The sequence below is a fragment of the Octopus sinensis genome, linkage group LG1 (assembly GCF_006345805.1).
Source record: "Octopus sinensis linkage group LG1, ASM634580v1, whole genome shotgun sequence".
NCBI lineage: Eukaryota > Metazoa > Mollusca > Cephalopoda > Octopoda > Octopodidae > Octopus > Octopus sinensis.
This window is the reverse complement of record NC_042997.1, coordinates 139,627,737-139,655,487: the sequence shown is the minus strand read 5'-3', so window position 1 is coordinate 139,655,487 and position 27,751 is coordinate 139,627,737. Positions and strand designations below refer to the sequence as shown.

Genomic DNA, 27,751 nt, shown 5'->3' with positions numbered 1-27,751 from the left:
AACAAACTGCTGCCAAATTTGATTTTATAATGCATGAGCTGCTAATCCAGTTGTATTCTGTTTTTGACAACTTCAGTGTTACTTGGAAATGAAATTCAGTGTCGTGATATTAAAATTTTCCTAAAAGAGTTCTGAAAATCCCGCCTAAACTATTTACAACCATAAATGATAATTAAAAGGTATGATGATAGCATAGTCATGAGTTTAAATTTTACTAACCATAGCTACCAAGTTACTATTTCCACTTCACAACTAAGTAGAAAGAGTAATCCAACAACTATCAAAACAGGATCTACTAGAGTATGAATGTTCAAATTTACTAAACTGTCCAGCTCATTCTGGATTTTGGTATGGCAAAATATAATGATAAACAATAACAGACGAGAAAAAACAGTTATTATGGGCTTCTAAATCACCTAAAAATGAAAGCGTATAAAAATCAAAATTACACTAACTCATCAAAAAGTAAGTTTTTTTTTTCCTTTGAAACAATTTATTCCAGTCCAAGCTAATAACTGCACACAAACATTCATTCAAAAATGGCGGGGAAAATGTGACATTCAGTTTCATCAATAATTGAAACTGTTTCCATTTTTTATATTAGAGTGAATTTCCAGTGAAAAGATTCTGAAAATGCTTGTAGAGAGAAAGAAAGAGAGAGAGGTAGAATCTGTTAGAAGACAGATAGGAAATGTTGAAAAAGAGAAGAGAGATGTAGGTGGTGCCACAGCAAAGAGTGTATGACATAATGAAAGAAATTAATTACTCAGCTTCCATTCTACTCACTTCCATTGTGCTACAGATGCTGGACTGAAAGAAAGAGACAAACAATGAATAACAGTTTAGTGTGTTTTTTTCTTTTTCCTTTCTAATGAATGTAGTTCATTTCTCAGAGACAGCAGCTAAGAGCCCCCAAACTGTCAATTTTCAGATGTTCCCCAATACAGGGTTTCAAGAGACAGGAATGGCAAGTGACCTTTTAAACACAGAAAAAAGGTACAGACTAATGGCCATTATACATATAATAGCCATTCGAAGAATGCTGAGGTCCTCTGAAGACTGAACAGGTTTTTAAAGTTTTCACAGCAATCACTCACAGGGGCAAGATCTCATGGCAGTAATTGGTCACTTGCTAAGCTTTTCTTGTTCATCATTGACATATCCACTCTATTGGGAGTCACATGACCAAAGGACTCTTTAATGATGTATTGGGCAGTTGCTCGGCGGCCTAAAAAAGAAATAGATAAATTTAGGAAGTTAGTAATTAATTTATTTTATTATTCATCACAATTCATCATCATCATCATTTAACACCCATTGTCCATACTGGCATGGGTTGGACAGTTTGACTGGGCTGGCACACTGGAAGGCTACACCATCTTAGTGGAAGATTCATCACAATTAAGAAGAAATAATTATTAATCTTATATATATATATATATACATACAAGGTGGTATCAAAAAGTTTCTGGACTAGTTCTGTAGCATGCCAACAGATAGCAGCATATGGTTGCATGCCAGTCGTCGTCGTCATCATCATCATCGTTTAACGTCCGTTTTCCATGCTAGCATGGGTTGGACGGTTTGACTGGGGTCTGGGAAGCCAGGAGGCTGCACCAGGCTCCAGTTTGATCTGGTAGTGTTTCTACAGCTGGATGCCCTTCCTAACGCCAACCACTCCGTGAGTGTAGTGGGTGTTTTTTACGTGCCACCGGCACAGGGGCCAGAGGAGGCTGGCAAACAGCCACAATTGGTTGGTGCTTTTACGTGTCGTATTCTGAATACAAAAAATTATGTCTGGTTTTTTTTTCCGGGTCATGCAGAAATTGACCAAAATGATAAAAAATTATTAAAATATACTTCAGTACAGGCTATTGTTTTCTAAGTTGGATACAACAATAATGAATACACAATCAATAATTCGGAGAAAGGAATAAATTTGTATTTGTGCTTTTTTAATTGCAGATCACTTTTTAATTTTCCATGAAATTAAAAAAGCCTTCTGTAGGTATGTAGCAGGTTTCTTGAGTGAGTATGTGTTCTACACAACACAATATTATATAAAATACTGCATTTCGGTAATAATAAAATTGTAGTATTTAGGTGAAGACACATGGCTCAGTGGTTAGAGCATTGGGCTTATAATTATGAGGTTGTGAGTTTGATTCCAAAACTCAGCTGTGTGTTGTGTTCTTGAGCAAGACACTTTATTTCGAATTACTCCATGTCACTCAGTTGTAGAGATGAATTGTGGTATCACTGGTGCCAAGCTGTATAAACCCTTTCCTTTCCCTTGGACAACATTGTTGGTATAGAGAGAGGAGGTTGGTATGCATAGGTGACTGCTGATCTTTCACAAAAATTCTTGCCCAGACTTGTGCCTCGGAGGGTAACTTTCTAGGTGCAATCTCATGGTCATTCATGACTGAAGGGGGTCTTTACATTACTTTGGTATTTAGCACATTAATTTAACTCTAAGAGTAAACCAAATACATAGAGACGATGAGGGAGCCTTTACACATTTGCTTGACCTACTAGAAATAGCACTCAAATCTTCAAATCATATCCTACAATCTTAAAAAAAGAAGTATACATTAGACACTGTGACTGATATACAAAAAGACAAGATGGTCAAAGCTGGACTACCTTTGATCTTAGGTCTACTTGGAAAGATTTGAACAAAACATACCAGGTCCCTTATTTAATAATCTGTTATATTAGATACATGTTTATTTACCTTCAATGAGATCAAGATAGAGCTTTAGGCAATACATCTGGGCTGGGAATGGCTGGCATATTAATTGACTACTCTGTAACATGAAAGAAACACAAAAATTTAACGGAAATAGAGTCAGTGATTTTCTTCCAAGAATGCAACTAAACATATAAATATTAAGAATGACATTCTGAATTCTTTCTAGTTTTACAATTATTAGAAACAATTATAAATACTGCTATACATAGCTGTTCCAATTGTAAAGTTTGTTGTGAAGGAAACATGTGGAAATAATTAAATGTAAAAGAAAAAAAAATTTAAACCATTTCAAAGAAATTACTTTGAAAGGTAATTCAAAGTGCTGCTTAACCTTTTGCTTGTTTTGTGTATCACATGTGATACACAGAGTACATTTTCTTGGTATCCATGCATCATACATGATACACAGGATATATTTTCTTGGCATCCATGCAGCATAAATGATATACAGCATATATTTTCTTGGCATCCATACATCGTATATGATATACAGCATATATTTTCTTGGCATCCATACACCGTATATGATACAGATATATTTTCTTAGCATCTATGCATCATATATGATACACATTCCATTCTTTTTCAACCACCAGAGTAACTTGGAACTTATGAAAAGAAATCTTTATATTACTCAGAATGTATGAAACAAGAGGTAACTAAAAGTATATAATAATAATAATAATAATAATAATAATGTGTACAGTGCTCAGGTGCACTACAACTCATCTAAAGTGTATATATAATCAGGTGTAGTTTCGGCGGATTTCGGAAAGCATGAGGGCCTTAAAGGATGCAGTGTCATGGCAGTCAACAACTGATGCAGGCAGTTTATTCCATGCTTCAGCAACTCTGAGCGTGAAAAAATGTTTCCGAAAGTCATGGGAAGCATGGACGTTTAGGACAAACTTATAAAAATGCTTTGAACAGGCAGAGGATTAAACTCTCCTAACTTGCATTGCCAAAAAGAAAAAAAAAGAAAAGAAAGAAAAATTCAAATAAATCTAAGAATATATGTTTACCTCTCCTAGGTGTTTTAGAGCTTTGCTATATTCCCCACTAATAGCTAATGTTGCCGCAAGGTTGTACAACAACACAGCTTGAGCTTTCTGTGGTTTTGCAGGCATCCATGGTACTAAGGCTCCTGTAAAAGATGTTATGATAATTAATACATAATACACATATAGAGTGTAGGTGGGTTTGATCCTTTTGTAACCATATTTCTTACATAATAAATTGCTGTTTCAATTAATATTTAAAATACTGAAGAATTTTGAGGGATTTAGTAAACTAACTTTTGCATGAATTAGGGTTATTAAGTTGATGTTTGGATTATAACAGAAGCTTCTTATGAAAAAAATTGCACAGGCGTAGGAGTGGCTGTGTGGTAAGTAGCTTGCTTACCAACCACATGGTTCTGGGTTCAGTCCCACTGCGTGGCACCTTGGGCAAGTGTCTTCTGCTATAGCCTCGGGCTGACCAAAGCCTTGTGAGTGGATTTGGTAGACGGAAACTGAAAGAAGCCCGTCGTATATATATATATATATATATATATATATATATATATATATGTGTGTGTGTGTGTGTGTGTTTGTGTGTCTGTGTTTGTCCCCCCAATATCGCTTGACAACCGATGGTGGTGTGTTTACGTCCCCGTAATTTAGCGGTTCGGCAAATGAGACCAATAGAATAAGTACTAGGCTTACAAAGAATAAGTCCTGGAGTCGATTTGCTTGACTAAAGGCGGTGCTCCAGCATGGCCACAGTCAAATGACTGAAACAAGTAAAAGAGTAGGTGTGGTTGTGTGGTAAGAAGCTTGCTTTCTAACCATGTAATCTTGGTTCAGGCCCACAGTGCAGTACTTTGGACAAGTATCTTCCACTATAGCCTCAGGCCAACCAAAGCCTTGTGACTGGATTTAGTAGATGGAGACTGAAAGAAACCCATTGTATATCTAAACATGTACTCTCATCTTTCATCTTTTATTTATTTCACTCATTAGACTGCAGTCATGCTGGGACACTGCCTTGAAGAATTTTAATCAAATGAATCAATGCCAGTACATATTCTATCAGTCTCTTTTGTTGAACTGCTAAGATACAGGAGATATAAACACACCAACAACGGTTGTCAAGTGGTGGGGAGGAACAAACACAGACACAAAGACACACACACATATATATGATAAGCTTCTTTCAGTTTCTGGCTACTAAATCTACTCACAAGCTTTGATCAGCCTGAGGCTATAGTAGAAGACACTTGTTTGAGGTGTCAAGCAGTGGGACTGAACACAGAACCATGTGATTGGGTAGGGGAAGCAAACTTCATGTCCGTGACTATAATATATGTATGGATATAGCTATGTCTGTGTGTGTCTTGTGTTGGTTTGTTTATGTTCCCTTAACTTAGCAGTTTGGTAAAAAGAGACCCATACAATAAATATCAGGCCTAAAAGTAAGTACTGGGGTTGATTTGCTCAGCAAAACCCTTCAAGGCAGTGCCTCTGCATGGCTGCAGTCTAGAGACAGGAACAAGTAAAAGATAAATGTTTAAATTAAAATACAAACACTTTGAACCAGGTGGTTTTTGTATCCAACAACCAGAGGCAGTCTCAGGTTTGTGGGTATCCAAAGGGAAAATAAAAAGGCAAAAACAGGTCTTACCTTTAGTCTCAGTAGTGTCTGCCAGATCACGGTCACTTTTATCCACTTTGTCATTTTTATCTATTAAAGTAAATAACACTGGTCAGGTTATACACAACATTACCAGTTGATAATGAGATTAATTATATGGAGTAAATGTAAATTATAGAACTCCATATGGAAAAATAGATTACTTTGTATGCTTCAAAACATTCTGTGTTGCTTCAAGAGGGAGCAACAATCAATCAATCAATCTAACTATCTACCTATCTATCTAATCTATCTCTCTTTATACATATATATGAGAAATTATGATGAACACAAGTTTGTATCATTTGTTCTCTATGCACATTTCAAAATTGTGGTTATTTGGAACCATGGCATTTGATGTTCCAAGAGTAGTTGGATGCTTTAACCACAATGAATCAGCAGAGGAACAGATTTATTGCATTATATTACTGAGATCAAATGTCTAACTAGTGTTTATCATAATTCTTTCTACATTATCTATGTACAGAACGAACAGTTATATTACTAAATATAGTAGTAACCTAAGCAATATACTAAAGGCAGACTGAATGTACATGGAGCTCCAAACTCAAACAGTAGCAGTCGTACATCTAACAGTACACACAACATATTCATCATCATCATCATTTAATGTCTGCTTTCCATGCTAGCATGGGCTGGACGATTTTGACTGAGGGCTGGCGAGCCAGATCGCTGCACCAGGCTCCAATCTTGATCTGGCAGAGTTTCTACAGCTGGGCGCCCTTCCTAATGCCAACCACTCCGAGTGTAGTGGGTGCTTTTTACGTGCCACCGGCACGGGGGCCAGTCAGGCGGTACTGGCAATGACCTCGCTCGAATCTTTTTACACATGCCACCGGCACAGGTGCCAGTGAAGCGACGTTGGTAACGGTCACGCTCGAATGGTGCCCTTTTACGTGCCACGGGTAATATATCCTTGTGAGTGGGTTTGGTAGATGGAAACAGAAAGAAGCCTGTCACATATATATATATATATATATGTATATATCTGTGTGTGTGTGTGTGTGTGTCTTTATGCCTGTGTTTGTTCCCCCATCACTGCTTAACAACTGGCGTTGGTGCATTTATGTCCCTGTAACTTAGCAGTTCGGCAAAAGAGACTGATAGAATTTGTTGTGTTACCTCTGTTTCTTCATATTACTAATGGTGGGTAGGATGTCTTGTATATATTTTCATTTACAAATTCAAATTTGTAACAACAGTTTTCTCGAACATTTTACAAATAGCCTTCTTACAACTTAATATTTATGATACAGAAGTGAAATCTATTCTCATGAAAATGAGTTATAGCTATTCATTATTTCCAATCTTTGATGACAATCTAATGAAGTGACATATATATATGCCTGAGACATATGCAGAAAGTATTCAAGAGGAAAAAAGATCATACCTTGGTCCGATTTCTGTTCCTGTGAACAAACACTGACATCCTTACTGTACTCTGGATTCAGATGTTGGATGGCATCAGCTATTCTGTCTAGATGTACCAATGCTTCAGATGCATATAAGTGTGCAAGGTACCTGTAAGACAATACAGAATATTAAACAAATTATTTTACTCATTTCTTTCAAATGATCACACATTCAATTTTTCATACTTGCCTAGGTTGGATGGCCTTAAATAGCCCCAAATTTTCAAGTATTGCTGAAACTACTCTGCTTATATTTACTCATTTTCAAATAAATACTGACTTGACATAAAATAATAATTAGCAAGACTGTTACCTGTCTTTTACCTTGTGAAATGAAAGTTGCCTACTAGGTTGACTTTGGTAAGTTAAGTGTTTTTACAATGACATATGACAAAAGCATTGACAGGAATCATTATCATTGCTTTTTATGGCTGGATGCCATTGTTGTTACCAACCCTCACCTGTTTCCAATTTTTTTTATGACATCAAGACAAAGAGACACAAACACACACATGATGAGATTCTTTCAGTTCCTAACAAATCCACTCACAAGGTTTTGGTTGGCTTGGTGCTATTGTTGCACTTGCCCAAAATGTCATACAATAAGGACTGAACCTGAAATTATGTGGCTGAGAGGCAAACTTCTTAACCAGACAGCCATGTCTGCACCTTAAATCTTAAACTGAGTCTATTCTATTATAAGCTTATAGATCAGACAGTATCATTTTTGCTTTCATACTCTATAGCTGTACCAACTCTATTCAAAAAGCATCAATGTCTATCTAACAGTCCCAGTGAAAAACATCTTTCAGGGAGATAACCCCAACACTGCATATTGCTATATCCTTTTGTCCTCCAGTATATGATAATTGTTACTATTCCTAAGTAAGTAGAGAATTATAGGAAGCAGTAAGTTACTAATATTCATCTGTAATTTTCAGTCAGGTGTGTTGTTTTTGTTTTCTTAATTTCTGTTCTATTCTGTACAGTAAATTAGGCCATCACTGCATATTTCTAGTAGCATATCAGTTTTTTTGGTGAGAAATGGTTATTCAATCCTTCCTCATTTCTGTATGAAAGGATGCTGTGTATGGTGCTGTGATCTTTCTCACAGAATAACATATTGGATTCTGAGAGAGAGAAAGAGGGAGAAATTAAGAACTCCCCACCACTTCTACACACACACACACACACACCCAACATCTGACTGGTATTTTTATTTCTTGATCTCATAAGGATGAAAGACAAAATTGACTTCAGCAAGATTTTAACTTAGAGCTCAGTGTTAGAATAAGCTCTGCAAGGAATTCTAATTGATGCTCAAACAACTCAAACAAGTGGGTGTTTCATAACAACCAAATTAGGAAAAAGAAATGCAAATCCAAAAAGGTATGTTGTATTCGTTGAACACTTCTTTTTTCATGATAATAACTATTCAGCCTTGACTCTTATTCTCCGTCAATTAATCTGAAAACCTTAAGACATGGTAATGATATCTCCCTCTTTGTCATTGATCAATCTCAGCAATCTAGGATACCACCATCTCCTCTATAATTCCCTTTAATTTACTGAGCTATATTTTCAGAATATCATGGAACAAAGCAAATTAACTGAGTAATCAAGTAAATTTTTTTTTCTCAAAATCAAAGTGAATTACAATGATGTTAGTATTAATTTAGAAACCAAAGAAATGAATGGAAGTTACCTTTGTGCTCCAGAAAGACGTGGTTGGGAAAGTAAACTGTTGGTGTAATTTAGAGCAATAAGATGGTCGTTGAGACACAGAGATACATAGGCACTAGCAGTCAGAATTGAACACCTGAAACAAGGAAACAAAATTAAATTTTGCAACAATTTCGTAGTTAGCAGAACTAACAAGGGCTCGGAAGTCACTATATCCCTTATTTCAGTAACATTTTCATTGCCTCACCAAATGTAATATATATTTTTTTGAGTATAAATAATATTATTCTACACAATGTCATTCATATCAAACTCTATTACAGTTTTAAGGAAGAGCCAGAATAGTCACAAGTTGCCATATATTATTTCTCTACTTGTTCTCGCTATCAGCTTTTACACTCCCCTTTCCCCATCTTATTAGTCATATTTTATTTTCTATTTATTACAATGACAAGGCAGTTAACATGTCACTACCTTACATGTTCTTTACTATTTTTATGTCATACAATTTGTTCCCTGCTTTATTAGCTGCTTCTCTTCTGTCCTCTTTGTTTGCTGCCTTACTCTTGTATTTTGTAGACACACAATATGGATACAATTATATGAGTAGGTTTATATGTATGAAGCAAGGAGATAAGCATGTTGAAATATTTGTTTTTCTATATTCATTCACATGGCAACCAGCCATTCTATTTAACACAGTGTCACACTAGTTCTATAATATGAATATAGATACACATACCGGAGATTGCTCACTTCTGCTGCACGCATAGGATTACTAGGTGGGGCTGGTACAAGGAATATATCAGACTTGCTGAAAAGATAGATACAAAAATGACCATGATATTAAAATTAATGACATTTAGCTTTTTTATAATAAATTACAATAAAAGTTAATTAAATCTTAATTTCATATAGATTACATATGCAATTTTTCTTGATTACAGGTCTAGTCATAGTCAGGTAAATTAGCTATATATGGCTGTCTTCTGTCATCAAAAGTGTGTAATTACCAGAGAAGGACAGTTCACATGTGGAAAAAAAATTGTTAGTAGTCAAGATAAATACACACAATGAAAACTAAATAGTAGACTAAGTTGTAGAACATCAACAAAAATTAAATAAATAATTGAATAAATAACAATAATTTATGTAAAAAAAAATAATAGTTCTGAAAAATGAAGATTTTAAAAAAGGGTTATAGGTTATAGTCTTTGATTTAAGAACAACAAACCTTATACAGAGATTGCAAGTGGAAGGTACAACATTACTATTTATTACAACAAATCAGTTACATCAAATGCCTTACTTTGCTTCAGCATGTTCTTCATTGACTTCAGACTGATGAGGATGTTCTGGAAGTAATAACAAAGCATTTCGCAAACACAGGGCAGCAAATTCTAGAGATGGTGCTGGAATTGCTGGATTATGACTAAAAAGAATTAAAAAAAAAAAACAAAGACATAATTATGCAATGTTTTTTCCAGAACAATATTGATTTCATCTGTCATGAAAAATGTCAAAATTCCTAAAAAGAAAGTAAATCACAAACCTTGGAGCTACATGTTTGGTAGTTGACCCTAAGATAAGTTTTCGATGAACACCACTGGCAACTGACCCCTGGATAACTTCCATACGCCTTTTTAATTTTTTATCATCTTCATTGCTCTGCAAATGATCAAAAATGATGTTTTCAGTAAATCAAAGTGTAAATTCTTACAAGCAATACTCAAAGTGCATACAGAATGGCTTTGCTCCTCTATTCTCATCTTCAATAAGCACAGTTGACAGTACTTCAGAGCCTATGATTTCATCTTGAGGATCAGTTCTCAATCCCCTCTTATTCATCATAGTCCTCCAGGCAATAACAGAGGAATTCAAGACAGGACGCCCCTGGGAGCTTCTCTATGCTGATGACCTTGCTGTAATAGCTGAATCACTATCAGAACTAGAGAAGTTTCAAATGTGGAAGCAAGGATTAGAATCGAAGGGCCTTAGAGTCAACCTAGCAAAAACCAAAGTCTTAATATGTAGGAAGGCTGACAAACCACAAATCCATTCAGGTAGATGGCCCTGCTTGATCTGTAGAAAAGGCATAGGTACAAAATATAAGATGTACCCAGTGTAAACTATGGACACATAAGAGGTGCAGCAATATCAAAGGAAGGCTAACTGGGAAGATAGTTTTGTGTGTGGCAAATGCTCAGGAGCAATAAACACTGAAAATGTGCAGAGAACAGCTTCTGTTACCTAGATGACCAAATCAGTAGCAGGGGTGGATGCTCTGAAAGTGTAGCTGCTATAATAAGAATAGCCTGAGAAAAGTTCAGAGAGCTCCTACCACTGCTAGTGACAAAGGGCTTCTCATTTAGAGTAAAAGGTAGACTGCATGGCGCATGTATGCGAACAGCCATGCTACATGGCAGTGAAACATGGGCCGTGACTTCTGCGGACATGTATAAGCTTGCAAGGAATGAAGCCAGTATGCTGCACCGGATGTGTAATGTCAGTGTGCATATACAACAGTGTAAGCACCCTGACAGAAAAGCTGGACTTAAGAAGCATCAGATGTGGTGTGTAAGAGAGACGACTGTGTTGGTATGGTCATGTGTTGCGAATGGATGAGGACAGCTGTGTGAAAAAGTGTCACACCCTAGCAGTTGAGGGAACCTGTGGAAGAGGTAGACCCAGGAAGACCTGGGATGAGGTGGCGAAGCACGACCATTGAACACTGGGCCTCACCAAAGTAATGACAAATGACTGAGACCTTTGGAGATATGCTGTGCTTGAGAAGACCCAGCAAGCCAAGTGAGACCATAACAGTGGCCTATGCCAGTGCTGTATAACCAGCCCATTTAAGAGTACCCTTCAATCATTGGACAATAAATTACACTTGCAAAGACCTGTTGAGGCAAGTGAAATCGTTGTTGTGGCTAATGACAGTACTGCCTGATTGGCACCAATGCCAGTGGAACGTTAAAAGCACCATTCGAATGTGATCATTGCCAGGGGTGCTGACTGGCTCCCGTGCTGGTGGTGCGTAAAAAGCACCATTCAAGCATGATTGTTGCCAGCGTCACCTGACTGGCTCCTGTGCCAGTGACACATAAAAAGCACCATTTGAGCGTGGCTGATGCCAGTACTGCCTGACTGGCTCTTGTACCAGTGGCATGTAAAAGCACCCACTACACTCTTGGAGTTGTGTTAGGAAGGGCATCCAGCTGTAGAAACTTTGCCAGATCAGATTGGAGCCTGGTGCAGCCAACCCTCAGTCAAACCGTCCAACCCATGCCAGCATGGAAAGTGGACGTTAAACGATGATGATGATGATGACGATAATGATGATGCTAGCAGCACTACCAGGCTAGGGATTTCTGGAAATTACCCATAGTCCCTGGGCTGAAAGTCCTTCAGAACAGACTCAGCACATGCCTGTACATTATCGGACACTGCATACTGAGCTCTCCACATAAAGGATGGATACTATCCTTCACAAAAATTGAAAGGGCTGACACACTAATCTGGTCAGATAAGAACTTAGACAAAAAGGGGAGATAGTAGTATATATCATAAGCAGTGTATGTGTTTGCCAAATCTAGCATCATCTGCATCATGAGATCCAAACATTTCCTAAATAGTACCACTCTACCATTTGATCTGGACCAACAAAGAAAGGTGAGCACTTTGTAGTTGTTGAGGATGGTTATGACAGTATGCATTCCAGAAATCTTGGTCTTGTTGATTGTTATCACATCTATTACCTTGTGACCTGAAATGACCAAACAAATGACCTTGCCTCCAAGCTGATAGCTTCATTGCATAGATTTACACAGCTGATTCTTATTATGGCCAGGTTGCTTGGAGATTAATAATAATGATAAGGACAACAATGATGATGCCACTGACAACAAAGGTTTGTTAAGAATAAAGCCTGAGATTTTTAAGACTAGGAAAACAGAAGAGGTGATGTTACAATTGAAAGAACACCATCTAAGAATCAAAACTGGTTTCTGTACTGAAGTTGCCTTCTGACAAAAACCAAAAATCTTTAAAAGAACGAGAGAAGGGTAAGAGAGAGCAAAAGGAAAATAGTAGATAAGTTCATTTTAAAGTTTATACCTCTCGGTAATTCATTATACAACACTCAGCAAGACGTAACCAAAGCCGTGGATTGATCTGGTAAACTTGGACAGCTTGAATTAAACAATCAAATGCAGCTTGAGGCATTCCGCAATGTAATAGCTGAACGCCCATGTTATACAACAGTTCATGATGCCGACTCATTCCAACAGTTTGAAGAGGAGCACCACATTTTGCTGAAAAACACAAATAAGCCATAAAGAATAGAAATATAGATAGCTAGAAAATGTAATTGCCTAATTCTAATAAATTATGATTCATTCATACATTTCTTAAAGAGTTAATAAACAGCCAGAGTGAAGTAGTCTGAAGTAATGAAGGAGCAGAAGTGGGTTACAGTAGAAACTTATTTTCACCAAAGTGACCGATCCCTTTGGCAATATGCTGTGCTTGAGAAGACTTGTCAAGCCAAGTGAAATCATAGGCATGCCCAATGCTGGGGTCAAGTAACTAGCATCCGTGTCAGTGGTATGCAAAAGCACCCACATCAGTGGCACATAAAAGCACCCATTACACTTTTGGAGTGTAATGGGCATTAGGAAGGGCATCCAGATGTAGAAACCATGTTATATCAGACTGGAACCTGGTGCAGCTCTCCAGCTTACCAGTCCCATGGAATGGAGATGCTAAATGATGATGATAATGATAAGTTTCATATAAGTTGGAGCTTCTCTGAAATTTTGTGTAAATGACACCCTCATCAAGCAGGTCGGTGATGCAAGGCATTCCAGTTGTAACTATCCTGTATTTTTTTATATCAAGGACTACATTATCCAATGTATCCTGCTTTTTTAAGACAGTAAGGTATATAATTTGATGGAGATTTAGTGACTGTCTGTTATGTAATTGTAATAATGTAATTACAATAAAAGTTTAGAAACAAGCTTCCATACTCATGGGGTTTTTTTTTGGGTTTTAATTGATCCAAAGACTTTTCTTAAAAATGTATAAAATGTTGACTCAATATCAATCATCATCATCATCATCATTTAACGTCCGCTTTCCATGCTAGCATGGGTTGGACGGTTCAACTGGGGTCTGGGGAGCCCGAAGGCTGCACCAGGCCAGTCAGATCTGGCAGTGTTTCTACAGCTGGATGCCCTTCCTAACGCCAACCACTCCGAGAGTGTAGTGGGTGATTAAAGATTAGACATGTGTAATTAAGAAGTTTGCTTCCCCAACCATGTGATGTTGGATAAGTGTCTTCTACTATAACTCTGGGCTGACCAAAACTCAGTGATGGATTTGTAGATGGAAACTGAAAGAAGTATATGGTATATATATATATATATAGGGGATGGCAACAAGAAGGGTATCTGGCTGAAGAAAATCTGTCACACAAATAGTGCTGCACACACACACTCATATATATATACACACACACACACACATACATACATGAGAATATAACGTTAAATTATAAATTTATAGTATCTTTCGGAATCATTACTGATAATTTAATACTATATTCTCCTACATTGTACCTTTTGTGTTTGTGTGTGCTTTTGTGTGCCTATGTGCCTCTGTGTGTGTGTGAGGGCCTGTGTCAACTAAAATTTCAAAATCATTAGCTATAAGACTGTTACTTACTGCATTAGACTACCGCACTACTAATGTGAATATAGAGCATTTTTATGACTGTATGATAAAAGAAACAACACGTATGCATATACATACTATTTCTCTTATTTTTCATCTTTTACTTGTGTTTAGTCATTACACTGTAGCCATGCTGGAGCACTGCCTTGAGGAAATTTTAGTCAAATGAAACAACCAATGCACTTACTTTATTAAAGCTGGGTACTTATTCTATCATTCTCTTTTGCTGAACTGCTAAGTTATGGGGACATAAATACATCGACATCAGTTGTCAGGCAGTAGTGGGAGACAAACACTGACACAAAGACACACATGTAAATATATATATATATAAAGAACAGGCTTTTTTCAGTTTCCGCCTATCAAATCCACTCATAAGGCTATGGTCGGTCCAACATTACAGTGGAAAACACTTGTCCAAGGTTCTATACTGTGGGACTGAACCCGGAACCATGTGATTGGGAAGCAAGCTTCTTACCACACAGCCACACCTGTGTTTATGTATGTATAAAAATTTCCTTTACCTGGATCATCACAGGATTTTTTAAGATTTTTTACAGCACTTTCATTTTCTGCCACTGCTTTACGGAAGTAAAATGCTCCCAGATGGTGCTTCCGTGTGTTGAAATGGATACAGCCAAGGTTATTGTAATACATGACAGGCAAGCAATTCCCAGACTCTGAGATGACTGTGTTTTGGGGTACAGTTCCCAGCATCTTTATTACTTTACGTGAACTGCCTCGCAGGTATTCAAAATTGCTTTTCAAATATACTACAGAAGGGTTCTGAAAATACAAGAAAGAATATATAAATATGTATATTTTGCATGTATAGTTACACACAATATAATGTGATTACATTTTATTAAAACATGGGTTCAATAGAATGTATGTATATGTGATAACAAGGTTTAACAAGGCTTAAAAACAAACAAGGCTGACTGTGCATTAGCTTGCATTCTCAACATTTTAAGGGCAAAATTTTGTAAATGGCAAAGGCTGCACAGGACTGACATATCACCAATCATCTCATTTAAAAAAATTTTTTCTGTGAGACCCAACATCTTGTGATCTGATTTCTCCAATTCATCCTACAATTCCCTCTATCTTTTTACATGCCGAAATACACATCATTTTTTCATCCAACATTTATAATTCATAAACATTACATTTCAACACCAGCAAGTTACTTCACCTTCATGTTTTGGCTGATGTCATTTAGTGCCATGCATCTTCATTACTGCACTTGTACTCCTTTTTCAACTAAGTTAACATTCAACACATATTCAACAAATCGTGCATGCTTTATTTCTCTCCAGCAACCATGACTCATTATCTTGTAGTTTTACACTTCCTATGCATGTTTCATTCATTCTAATTTTTATATAAAAAGGGAAATGCTTGTTGCTAACAGAACTGGCAGAAACGTTAGCACGCTGGGTGAAATGCTTAGCGGTATTTCGTCTGTCTTTACGTTCTGAGTTCAAATTCTGCCGAGGTTGACTTTGCCTTTCATCCTTTCGGGGTCGATAAATTAAGTACCAGTTATGCACTGGGGTCCATGTAATCAACTTAATCCCTTTGTCTGTACTTGTTTGTCCCCTCTATGTTTAGCCCCTTGTGGGCAATAAAGAAATAAGAAGTAATAGCTCCCTCTATTTTATTACTTCTTTCCTCTAGCCACTCTAATATTGCTGCAGCCACTTCCAATAGTAATTAAACTTCTATTGGAAGAAACAACAGAAACTGTCACTAAACAGCAGAAACTGTAATTACACTAAGAGAGTAATTTGAGCAGTTTATGAACTTATGTTCCTGGGTATACCCACAACTAACTACCCCTGTGCTCATATCCTATTTGATGTTTTGATTCTCTGTAAGTCTGCATAGATTCCACTGCTTTTTTGTGTATTCACTGCTTGCACTCAACATACAGTATTGGATTCTCATCTATTAACTTTCTGCATATGAATGTAGTTAATTTCTACTCATATATACACACACTGTTTCTCTTGCTAACACTTTGGCCATTTCTTTCTTGACCTTTCTACCAGTGGGTTCTATACCATGCGTCTAGGATTGGAACTTTTTTGTGTCACATTTCAACATATTATGCTATGATGACTAGATCATCAGCATATTAAAAGCTACTAATCTCAAGTAGTTTTGAACTCAAGGACTACAATCATAAAAAGTGGCTAGAGCTCTGGTGAACATCTATTTCTATACTGAATTTCTCATTGAACATGTTGCCAATAATAATCATGCTAAAAGCACCTTCATGGGGTATTCAACTTTCTCTGGTGCTTATTAATCTACAATATAAGGAACCTTGTAAACACCTTCTGCAATATAAAGATGTTTTTTTTTCTTAACCTAAAACACCTCTGGCTAGAAACCTGACATCTGTGGTTCGGCATTTAAGTATACACCTAAAGTGAAACTTATAGGAGATAACTCTATTCAGAATTAATTTACTAAAACTCTCTCAGTAATTAAAAAAAAAGCTTTGTATACGTTTCAGTCCAGTGGATCACTTAACAAATGAATGCATGCTTAATTAATTAATTAAGCAAGTAACTAGCACATGAGCTATGTAGCCTGGTACTTTTGACATCTCTGCATCTGTATCTGATCGACTCATTGTATCTGAAAAAAGATGAGACAGCTGTGGTCATAATGCCTTTGGCTGTAGGTCTAGTCAATCAAGGCTGTTCTTGGGCTAAACAACAACACACATTCAATAAATGTAGATATGGCAAAATATTACTACAGCAGAAAATGTGTTCAACCTTTGATCTTTCCAAGTCTGGTAAACAAAACATATCCTAACCCTTCTCTATCAAAGCTACTCATCCAGGTCAGTGATAAAGAACTTTTAACAAAGTTACCAATCCTTCAGCTGAACTTATTACTAAGTACTGAGAGAGGAATCTTCCTGTCAAAATATACACTGATAAGAATCTGTATAATATCTGTCCTATCAATTTAGGTGTACTTCAGAATTCCATTATCTCTCCATTCTCACAACCATCTATTTACACATACACTCACTTACATAGAACACACCACTCTAATTTTCCTCTACATTGTTTTAATTTTACACATTAAAAGGAAATCTATGCTGGCTTGGAAAAAAAATCACTTAAAACTTAAGATACACATAAGAATATAATGGAATTTGATTCTAGTTTGTTGTCTTAATATGTTATAATCCCATGATTTGAATACTTACAGTTGCTTGGCTACTCATCAATACTTTGATTTCTCGTTTGCATGCTTTTAATGACTTCATCATTATCAGACATCGGGTTTTATACTGAAATTATGACAAAGAAGAGATTGTTATAAAAATAAAAAAGTACTTCACAGAAATTTTTAGTAATCCTGGAAAGATAAAAGGTAAAGTTGACTACAACAGGATTTCAAATCACTTCAAAATTTGATCTATTTTGAAATCATTATAAAGGTATAAGTTGGTAGATGTGTATATATGCATATATTATATGCATGCATGCATACATACACACACACACAGACATGCTTGAACTTAGAAACTTAGCATTTAACTTACCAAACTAATTTTTGGCCGATACAGTTCTGAGGTCCCTAATTCACTTGCGACAGAACTGTCAAGGCTTTCATTTTTATCTACTTTGTCTCCTGAGGGGCTGTTATTGCATTTGGTAACATGAAGAAGAAGTTTCTCTATATAGGATAACATTCCCATTGCCTTCTCAGGCTGAAAGATGCAAAAGGAACAATGAAATGAAAATATTAATGACTTGTAAGGATACGGTATTTTGTTATGCAATTATAATATACTATAAAATATATTAAACGATTTTATAAGTCAATACCATGTTCTACTGTGTTAGTAATGCACTTTACATCACTTGTTAAGGTTATCTCTACAGATATTCTATAGCACTGATTTTTGTTACACATTTTGTATCTGAGTTTTTGCTCTTTCATCAACAGATGAAGGAGCAAAAACTCCCAAAATATAACATATATGCCCATTACTCTTTTCTTATCTTTGTCTCAATGTTTGTTTACATGTAATGTCTTGGATATGAAATGTCATAAAAAATCAGTGCTGGTTATAATTTCTATAGATATAATCTTAACAAATAATGAAGTGAAGAGCTTGAATTTTTATAGTTCAATGAAATACAACAGAAACTTAATAATAAATATAAGATATTCATTCAAAATTACTTAAAATGAACCCCAGGTATACAGATAGATTAGATTAAATAAATAGTTAAATCTTTTTATTACATTTAAGGTTTCATATGGCCAGTTCCTAATTCTGATCTCTGTAACATTAACCCTTTTGTTGAGATACTCTGTGTTTATTTCAATTAATTTTAAATATAATGAAGAATTTAGTAAAATAACTTTGTTGTCATAAGCTAGTGTTAGGAACATAAATTACAACTAAGGTTTGGTGGAAGATTTTAATTCAGAACTTTTGAAAACAAGACATTTGTACAACAGAGAGGAGATCTCAGGCAGTTAGGTATCAAAAGGGTTAAGCGAATGAGAGATAGCAGCCTGTTGTAAGTAACTTTTCTAAAGAGGTTTAGTGCATATTTTCCACAAGTAAATAAAGTGAAGTTTGTAAAATAAAATATCAGAGGCAGCTATGAACTCATAAACCATAAAATGACAACCCAAGATCATAAACTCTCATCCATTTGTCTCTAAATTAATGAAGGACAAAGTGGAAAAAAAAAAAAAATCTAGTCATTCAGTTAACTTTTTAGTCATTCTAGAAGAAAGTGCAGAATTATTCTTCTGAATAAATAAAAATCATAGGATACAGTCTAAATGTTTTTTTTAAAAACAGACAAAATAGAGAGAGAATGAGTTACTAAGGAGTATAATTGCCAACTGATATAAAAACTCAAAGAAATATTTTTTAAAAATTATTATTTTGATTTCATTTTTAACCATTTCCCTTTCAGTCTCTCACGTTAAAAGACAATTGTTTTACTAATTATGTATTTAAGTTGTCAAATACTAAATTGTTATATGTGACCACAAAGTCTTTAATTCCAAACTGTGTTGGCTCCCTGGGCAAAGCATATAACAGCTTATCTAGCAGATAAAACAATCTTCACGGTTCAGTACTATAAAAAAATAATCAAGCAATGAAGAGTAGTAAAACAATAACAAAAGTATAACAGTAAATAGTAAAGGTTGTATTTAATTGAAACTTGGTAACTACCTGGTGAGTTTGAAGATAAAGCTCAACAAGCAAAAACAAGCATTTCCGTGTAAGGTTTTCCTCTGGAACAAAATAAAAATACATTTGAGAATACTCCAGTTTTGCAGTAGTTCCTTCTCTTGAAAACTTTAACTTTCCAGTCATTGTACCATAACTATTTTAAATTTCAAAGATGTGTGTGTGTGTGCATATATATATATATATATATATTTTAACTTGCATATCAATGCCACTAATTAGCATATATTCTGTTAATATCGAAACAAATTTTGAGTATGATATACACTGATTTTTCTCCAGTATCATGAGTAGAAAAAAGAGAATTTAGTTAAATTTACTATAATTTCTGAATAAAATACACTGAAAAATTCACGCATCCTAAACTCCAAATACTGAACTAAAAAATAAAGTTACCTTCTCAAGTTGTATGAACTCATAAGGGCTGGTTTCCCAGTTTCATTGCATATATATATTCCCCATATCCTGGACAGGACACTGGTCCTTCACAGGATTACTCATTTTTGCCAGCTGAGTGAACTGGAGCAATATGAAATGAAGTGTTTTGCTCAAGAACCCAGCATGTTGCCAGGTCCAGGAATTAAAATCACAATCTTATGATCATAAGTCCATCACCTTAACCACTAAGCCATACACTTCCACTTACTGAACTCTTTAAACATGAAAATATATAAAGAGCAACAATAACTGACATCACCATCATCATTTAACATCTGTTCTTCATGCTGGCATGGGTTGGACAGTTTGACAGGAATTGGCCAGCTGGAAAACTGCCAGGGTTCCATTTGTCTGCTTTGGCATCGTTTCTATGGCTAGATACCCTTCCTAATGCCAACCACTTTACAGAATGAACTGGGTGCTTTTAACACGACACTGGTATGAGCACTTTTATGACACCAGCATGGACACTTTAATGTGGCACCAGAACCTATGAGCCTGTAAGACTAGGATTTTCAGATGAGAGGAGGACATAGAGGACATGCCTGCATGCATGGATGATCATGATTTTTACTTAGCTTGACATCTTGACAGGTCTTCTCAAACATAGCAAACTGCCAGAAGTCTTGGACATGCTAAAAAAATCCTATTTTAATAATGTAACAGTGAGCTGCCCTTAATGCACTTTCTATCAAGCAACGAAATTTCCCTAAAATACAACAACCCACTGTCTTATGTATTTAGAGTAAAGTTTCATTAATCTAGTATTCAATAGTCTGACAGTTTTTGTTGTTTCACATTAGTTTTAAAAATTTATTCCTAAGCATTTAATATTCATATGTACAAGGTCTAATCAATAAGTATCCGGTCTGTTGCCATAGTAACAAAGCAAAAGCAGGCAGAATCAAGTCACTTAGCACAGATTGACCTTGAACTCTGCTGTGCATGCACACTAAATTTTAATGTTCTAGCTCACTTCCACTGTTTACAACAGTGCTTGGAAGGAAGGTGTGTAGCATGTGATCATCACACTGACCATGACAGAGAAAGCTGAGCAGAGAATCTGCATCAAATTTTGCCAAAAGCTTGGCAATGCCTGCTCAGAAGCATTCAAAAAGTTTTCACTGTTCTTGACACAATCAAGGAGATTTTGAGCAACTGAAATCCGAGGGTCTTTTTGGTCAGCTGAAAGCAGTTTTGCACAAACTTGGCAGATACGCGTCTCATACACAAAGTTTCAGTGATAATGGACTGAATTGAACCATAACTAATCTGCACATCCTCTGATAACTCACGGATGGTGATTTGATGATTTCCCCCATCACATTTGTTATGCTTTTCTCAGTTCTGCTGCATGTGGGTCTCCCAGAATGTTCATCAATATCAACATTTTTTTTACCATCTTGGAAACGTCTGAACCACTCATGCACCTGTGTGCAGCTCATACACTGATCTCCATACACTTTCTGCAACTTTGCGTAGGTCTCTGAGCAGGTATCACCATGACAACTTTCTTTGTCATGGTCAGTGCGACAATCACACACTACACACCTTCCTTCCAAGCACTGCTGTAAACAGTGAAAGTGAGTTAGAATGTTAAAAGTTAGTGCGCAAGCACAGCAGAGTTCAAGGTCAATCTGTGCCAAGCAGCTTTACTTTGCACGCTTTAGCCTCGTTACTATGGCCACACTCCGGATACTTATTTATCAGACCTTGTATGTATGTGTGTGTGTGTGTATATATATATATATATATATACACACATTTACAAAAGAGTTCTAATCCAGGGTGGAGGATGAGCAGAACTTTTAGAACATTGGGCAAGATGTCTTGAGGTATAAGTACTGTGTTCTGATAGTAATGCTTGCAATGTCACTAATGCCAAGCTGTGTCAGCCCTAAGGCAGCTGCCCTTCCCTTGGATAACATCAGTGGTGTGGAGAGAGCAGACTTGCTTGCATGGACAACTGCCAGTCTTCCCTCAAAAAAACCTTGCCTAGTACATACCTTGACTGGACCCTTTGACTGTACATACCTTGACTGGACCCTTTGCTCCAGGTTAACCCAATCCCTTGGACCTTACCTCAAACAAGGAAAATAGATCCATTTAAATCAACTTTATAACATTTAGGAATCAATAGAGAAATGATTATGTTAGTCACTAAGACTAAAATAACTATATTTCTAAGTGCAATCTTACTATAATTAGTTAATTTCAATGCTAGCGCAATATAATTATCTTCAATACTGATACCCTACCATCATCATTTTGACAATCATCATCAATAATTTGATTAAAGACTGATACATACCAAGAGGTTCAACATAATGAAACAGTTTGTCCATGATGGACAAAGCTGCTTTATACTGTCTGTGATGATAAAGTACAACAGCTTGGTTGTAAAGAACAGCACTGTGGTCAACATCATCTAAATTACTGAGGCTATCTATATTGATGTGTTCCTGAAAGAAAAGAGTGTTGGTATAGTAATATAACATTTACTCAAGTTACATAAGTCAGCTTGATATTGGAATAAAAAAAACAAAATTAAAGCTGTTTTTTTTTCCCCAAAATATTTTCACTTCCTTTTTTACTTTCTAGGTCAGAAGAAAGATAGTATTTATGGAATTTCTAATTATTGCACTCAATTGGTTATGACAAGAGTTTCAGTTGATCTGATCAACATGGAACAGCCTGCTCATGAAATTAATGTGAAAGTGGCTGAGCACTCCAAAGACATGCATTCCCTTAATTTTGTTCTGAGGGAGATTCAGTATGACAGAGAGTATAGCAAGGCTATTCCTTTGAAATACAGATAGTGAGTGGACTGGAGCAACATGAAATAAAGGTTCTTGCTGAAGGACACAACACACCACTGGGAATTGAACTCATGATCTTATGATCATGAGCTGACTACGCTGACCACTAACCCACATGCCTAAATTAAAAATATCAACTAGTTTGTTCACAGCTGTATAGTTTAAGAATATTGTTTACAACATCTAGAGGAAGTCACCCATTATCACTAACTGGATGTTTACCCATCACTGCATCACATGAAAAACATAGTGTGTTTGTGTACCACACAAACTGCCAATCCACTTTGCCTTCTAAACTTCTACTGAGCCATCTAGTCCATGATCAAAAGAGTATCTACAGCTAACCTTTTACTATCCTCCTACCCATTTACTCACTACTCCTCAATGAAGATGGCTCTTTATGTATAGTAACTGCATATAAAGCATTTGGTGACTGACTTGCTTGAATAATGTTTGACAGTAGAAGTGTTTGATAGCATAATATTGGTGAGCTATAGAAGCTCGCCAATATTTTGATTAATCTGATACAAAATAGAACTGCAATGTTACAAATGTCCATGACTTATTGAAATAGTAGTATGACAAGTGTTGGTGATATGCTAGGACAACAAAAGGTATACTGTATGGTAATGATGATAAAGATTTCATAAAATAATGGTGATAATTCATGAAATGGTGTTGGATGTTAGCTCCATGTTAGCATTGACCAAGTATACCTCTAACATGCAAGTTATCAGCTGAATGACTAAATGCAATGCATACAGCTATATCACTTCATATGCCATACCTCTGTCCAGGTGAGGACTACACCACACATTCTGAGCATGTTGTATTCTTTCTGTCCAGGTTATAGATTCTGGTGGTGGTTACAATCAAGACAGCCAAGATAAACTCAATATGAATATTGATGCTGCTCTGAACTTATTATTTGTGCTGTGTATCTCAGCACAATATCTGGAGCTAATGAAGCTATTGATGATGCTTTCTATTAGTAGGAATTACATACAATATATATATAACACCTCTACAACATTCATATGTTATAGAGGTTTTATACTTTTATTGCACAGCATGTATTCTGAATAAACAAACCTTGATGGACATACAATATTAAATATATGTTTTTCAGTAATATAAATCACTGATTTGACACTGCATAACAGGAAAGAAAGTATATATGAACGAAATTAATGTTTTGTTGTAAGAAGTCAATGAGTTATGAATGATAAAAGTGTGCTCCCAGTTGAGCTGTTTCACTTCAATTAATCCTTATTCTTGTGATTTCTAGCTATCATCAATAGTTTGGAGGACAAGTTCTTTCCTTATTACATGAAGATGAAGTCTTCATTAAGGATGACAAATAAATTTTAATTTTCAACACCAATAAGAAACTAATGTATAAAATTAAAACAAAAGCAACTTACAAGTTGGCAAACTGTGGCAAGACTCTGTTTAAATTCTGAGACTTTGGTAAACTTGGACTGATAGAATTCTGCTACTGCTTTGTTGTGAATAACTTTTGAGTCCGTAGATCGGTTGACCAATAATTTATTTAGTATATTGATACAGTTGTCATATTGTTGTTTATTAAATTCCTGCCAGGCCTGTTTGGCCAGTTCACTTTGAGCATCATTTACAGGTAAACCTGACATGTTGCTATTACTTAGCTCATCACATTCTGCCATTGTACACTAGAAAAAAAAAAATAATAATAAATAAAACAGTTAAAGGATGTTTGTCATTACAAAATTTTTCATTTATTACCTGGGCAAGATACCTTTTTGTAATGTTGACTGATCAGCCCTAAAACATTTCCTTTATTGACTTCAGAAAGTTAAAAATTGACACAATCACGATTTATATTCAGACATGTGAACTATTATACTAAATATGATTAAAACATTTACCTTTCACTTGTGTGGAAGGTAAAAGACTGTTTACCTTCCGCATGCCTAAAAGAATGTTTCTCAAGATGATTAAATATTTACACACCTGTAATCTGATACATGGCAATAATCATAGAATAAGAAAGAAGCTCCAAGTTGGTAGCAATAATTTTACTTCCTTTATGCCATTAATTCTCTTGGAGAAAGCATTTAGTTAACACAATTTCATTTATCCTATCTCTGTATTGTAGAAGATGCTAGCCCAAGGTGCCATGCAATGGAACTGAACCTAGAACCATGTGTTTTGGAAGCAAACTTCTTACTACACAGCCATGTCTGTTCTACACACACACGCAATTAGTGGTAAGCCCAGTACTTATTCTGTCAGTCTCTGTTGCTAAACTGCTAATGCATGGGGATGTAAACAAACCAACACCAGCTGTCCAGCGATGGGTGGGGAAAAACAAGCACGAAGACAGACACACACAAAGGGATTCTTTCAGTTCCTGTCTACCAGATCTACCCAGAAAGCTTAGATTGGCCAAGCGTTGTAATAGAAGACACTTGCCTGAGGTGCTGCACAATGGGACTGAACCCAAGACCATGTGGTTGCATAGGTAACTTCTTACAACACATCCATGCCTGTGCCTGTGTCAAAGATCTCCAGTGACTGGAGAAGAATTATCTACATATAGTCTTTCAGATGTACAATGCTAACCTATGAGAAAGACTGCAGACAACATAGTTAAGGAAATAACTAAACACTAAAGATAGGGGACAGAGAGTGCAGGTGAACCATCTCTGTTGATGTGGATTTGTAATGTCAATGAGCAAAACATGCTGGATTTAAAAAATACAAGAATCTGTGGTAATGGAAGATCAAGGGTGACTTCTGATAGAATGGCTGGTCAAATAACGACGTGTTGGTTCTTAGACATGAAAAAAACAGAACCCATCCAGTCCAGCATGACAGGCACACCGCAACGATGGAAAAGTTAAAGATATGGTCATAAAAAATATTGATGTTAGTGATGTTCCTTAATACGACACCATTATATTTTTCTTTTCTTTTTTTTTTTAATTATAGTAGGAATTGAATAAGTTTGCAGTAGATCAGATTTCCATATATTTTGACCCGTTAAGTTTAGCATAGGTGAGATTTAATATTTCTGGTTAGTTTTAGTACATACCAACCTCATAAAGCTTAACTGTCAACATGGTTACTCCCCACCTAGTATGCATCAACTAATGTTTACATCAATAAATTCATTTTTCTGCACGCAATGATTGACAATTTTATTTTCTCAACCCACCTGTACGTTAACTCTCACAGAAATTTACACTGCACTATCACCAAACCATATTGAAATTTATTCTTTACTAGATGATGTCCACAACTGCCAATGTAGGGGGAAACCGAGCTATGTTGCCAATAAAAACAATATTTTAAACCATTTCTAACTGGTGTCTTTGGGTACTACATCACTAACATCAATCTCTAGTACTGCTAACACCTTATTTGCAGGGCATACAAATTAAAAGTTCCGTTATAGTCGTTAACCATTGATTTCATGAATGAATTTCAACACACTGACTCTCTCACTACAAATCGAACACGGCCATGATTTAGGAGGTACCATCTCTATATAACCATGGATATTTGCATATGAATTACTTTTGTAACTTACTGCCTTTCCAAATGGTAATTAGTCAACTATGAAGTTGAGACAAGAACACGTTTTTTTGATTTGATAATTGTAACAAAATTTCATCTTATAATTTACTCAGCAACTGCAACTGTCTCTTTCTCTCACACAAACACAAGTGTATAGTACACGCCAAAAACAGCTTAAATAATCAATCTTAGACTAACCAGGTTTTAGTTCTAAGAGTAGATCCAGCTATAATAACATAGATTTTTAAACTTCTACGGTCGATAGATAAAGAAAAAAAAAAAGAAACTTTTACTGACGGCTATTAAGAAGTAAGTATACAATATTAAACAATTGTACAAGTTAATCCTTTAACTCATGGGTTAACAACTTAGTAAATAACTCATTTATAAGGTATCTGGGGAATTATACGAAGCACTTGATTAAACAAGTACAAACATATTAGATGTATCACATTAAAAAATATACATCAAATTATGAGCTAGTAACCATCAATTCAACAGAGAATACTAGTGCAGAAATGTTTCATATCATTACACGTGCAAGATCAGAGCTTCACAAAGATTTGGAATGTGTTTTGGTATTGTTATTAATTTTCATTTTAAAAGAAAATAACTAAGACTAAAACTGCAAGCGGAATTCCTTTACTCTCTTCATAATGCATTTCACCTAAGCTAAATAAGGAAAGGTAGTCTTATGGAAAATCATATAATTTCAGTAGCAACATCTACGAAAAACTGCTTATAAAGGCAACACAAGCTATTTATAATATAATACAAATATGATTTAATATAATACACACACATACATACACACACACACATTTATATATATATATATATATATATATATATAAATATATTTATATATATATATACTCACACCTAAACTAATTAGTGTGTGGATATAGTAAACGGTGAAAACAGATTTCACTTCAGCTGTTGAAAAGAAGGACATTGGAATGCGATGTGATAGATACTATGTTAAGGAATAGCAAAATACAAATTAAACAAATGTTATGTTAATAATTAAATTATATTTTCTAGTAATCAGACAGCAAGTCAACAACTTTTAAACTGAAGATATTTCCAATGTAAAAACAAGTGTTTTATCTTTGACTTCTTAAGATATATTTATGGTTAGAATTTCTGATATCTGCTTGATCTCTAAAGGATGCTAATGTGAACAAAAATATATATTTGACGGGGAAAAGCTTGTATAAATGGGAAAGATACTCACATATAAATGTATTAAAGACCAACATTACATATCTGAAATTTACTCCGTTCGGTTAAGTTGTATTTGCATGCTGCGCCCACTTTACTCTACCGCAAGAGTAGCGGGTCGTTAAGCGAATAATAGATCAAAGCTTCTAATTTTCTCTCGCTGTAATAAAAT

The 27,751-nt window shown here is 35.6% G+C and overlaps 1 protein-coding gene across 1 annotated transcript; it reads right to left on the bottom strand.

The window, feature by feature from the left end:
- Positions 1-470: 470 nt before the first annotated feature.
- Positions 471-27,751, bottom strand: LOC115215474 (CCR4-NOT transcription complex subunit 10). The gene is made up of 17 exons (XM_029784640.2): positions 27,593-27,751; positions 24,219-24,485; positions 22,287-22,437; positions 19,520-19,581; positions 17,858-18,025; positions 17,519-17,602; positions 14,808-15,069; positions 12,664-12,860; positions 10,097-10,212; positions 9,854-9,976; positions 9,287-9,358; positions 8,567-8,680; positions 6,840-6,970; positions 5,420-5,479; positions 3,778-3,899; positions 2,738-2,810; positions 471-1,228 (listed from the first exon to the last, which is right to left on the bottom strand). Exons 2-17 carry the CDS (start codon positions 24,477-24,479, stop codon positions 1,110-1,112), a joined length of 2,115 nt encoding a protein of 704 aa, XP_029640500.1. The 5' UTR covers positions 24,480-24,485; positions 27,593-27,751; the 3' UTR covers positions 471-1,109.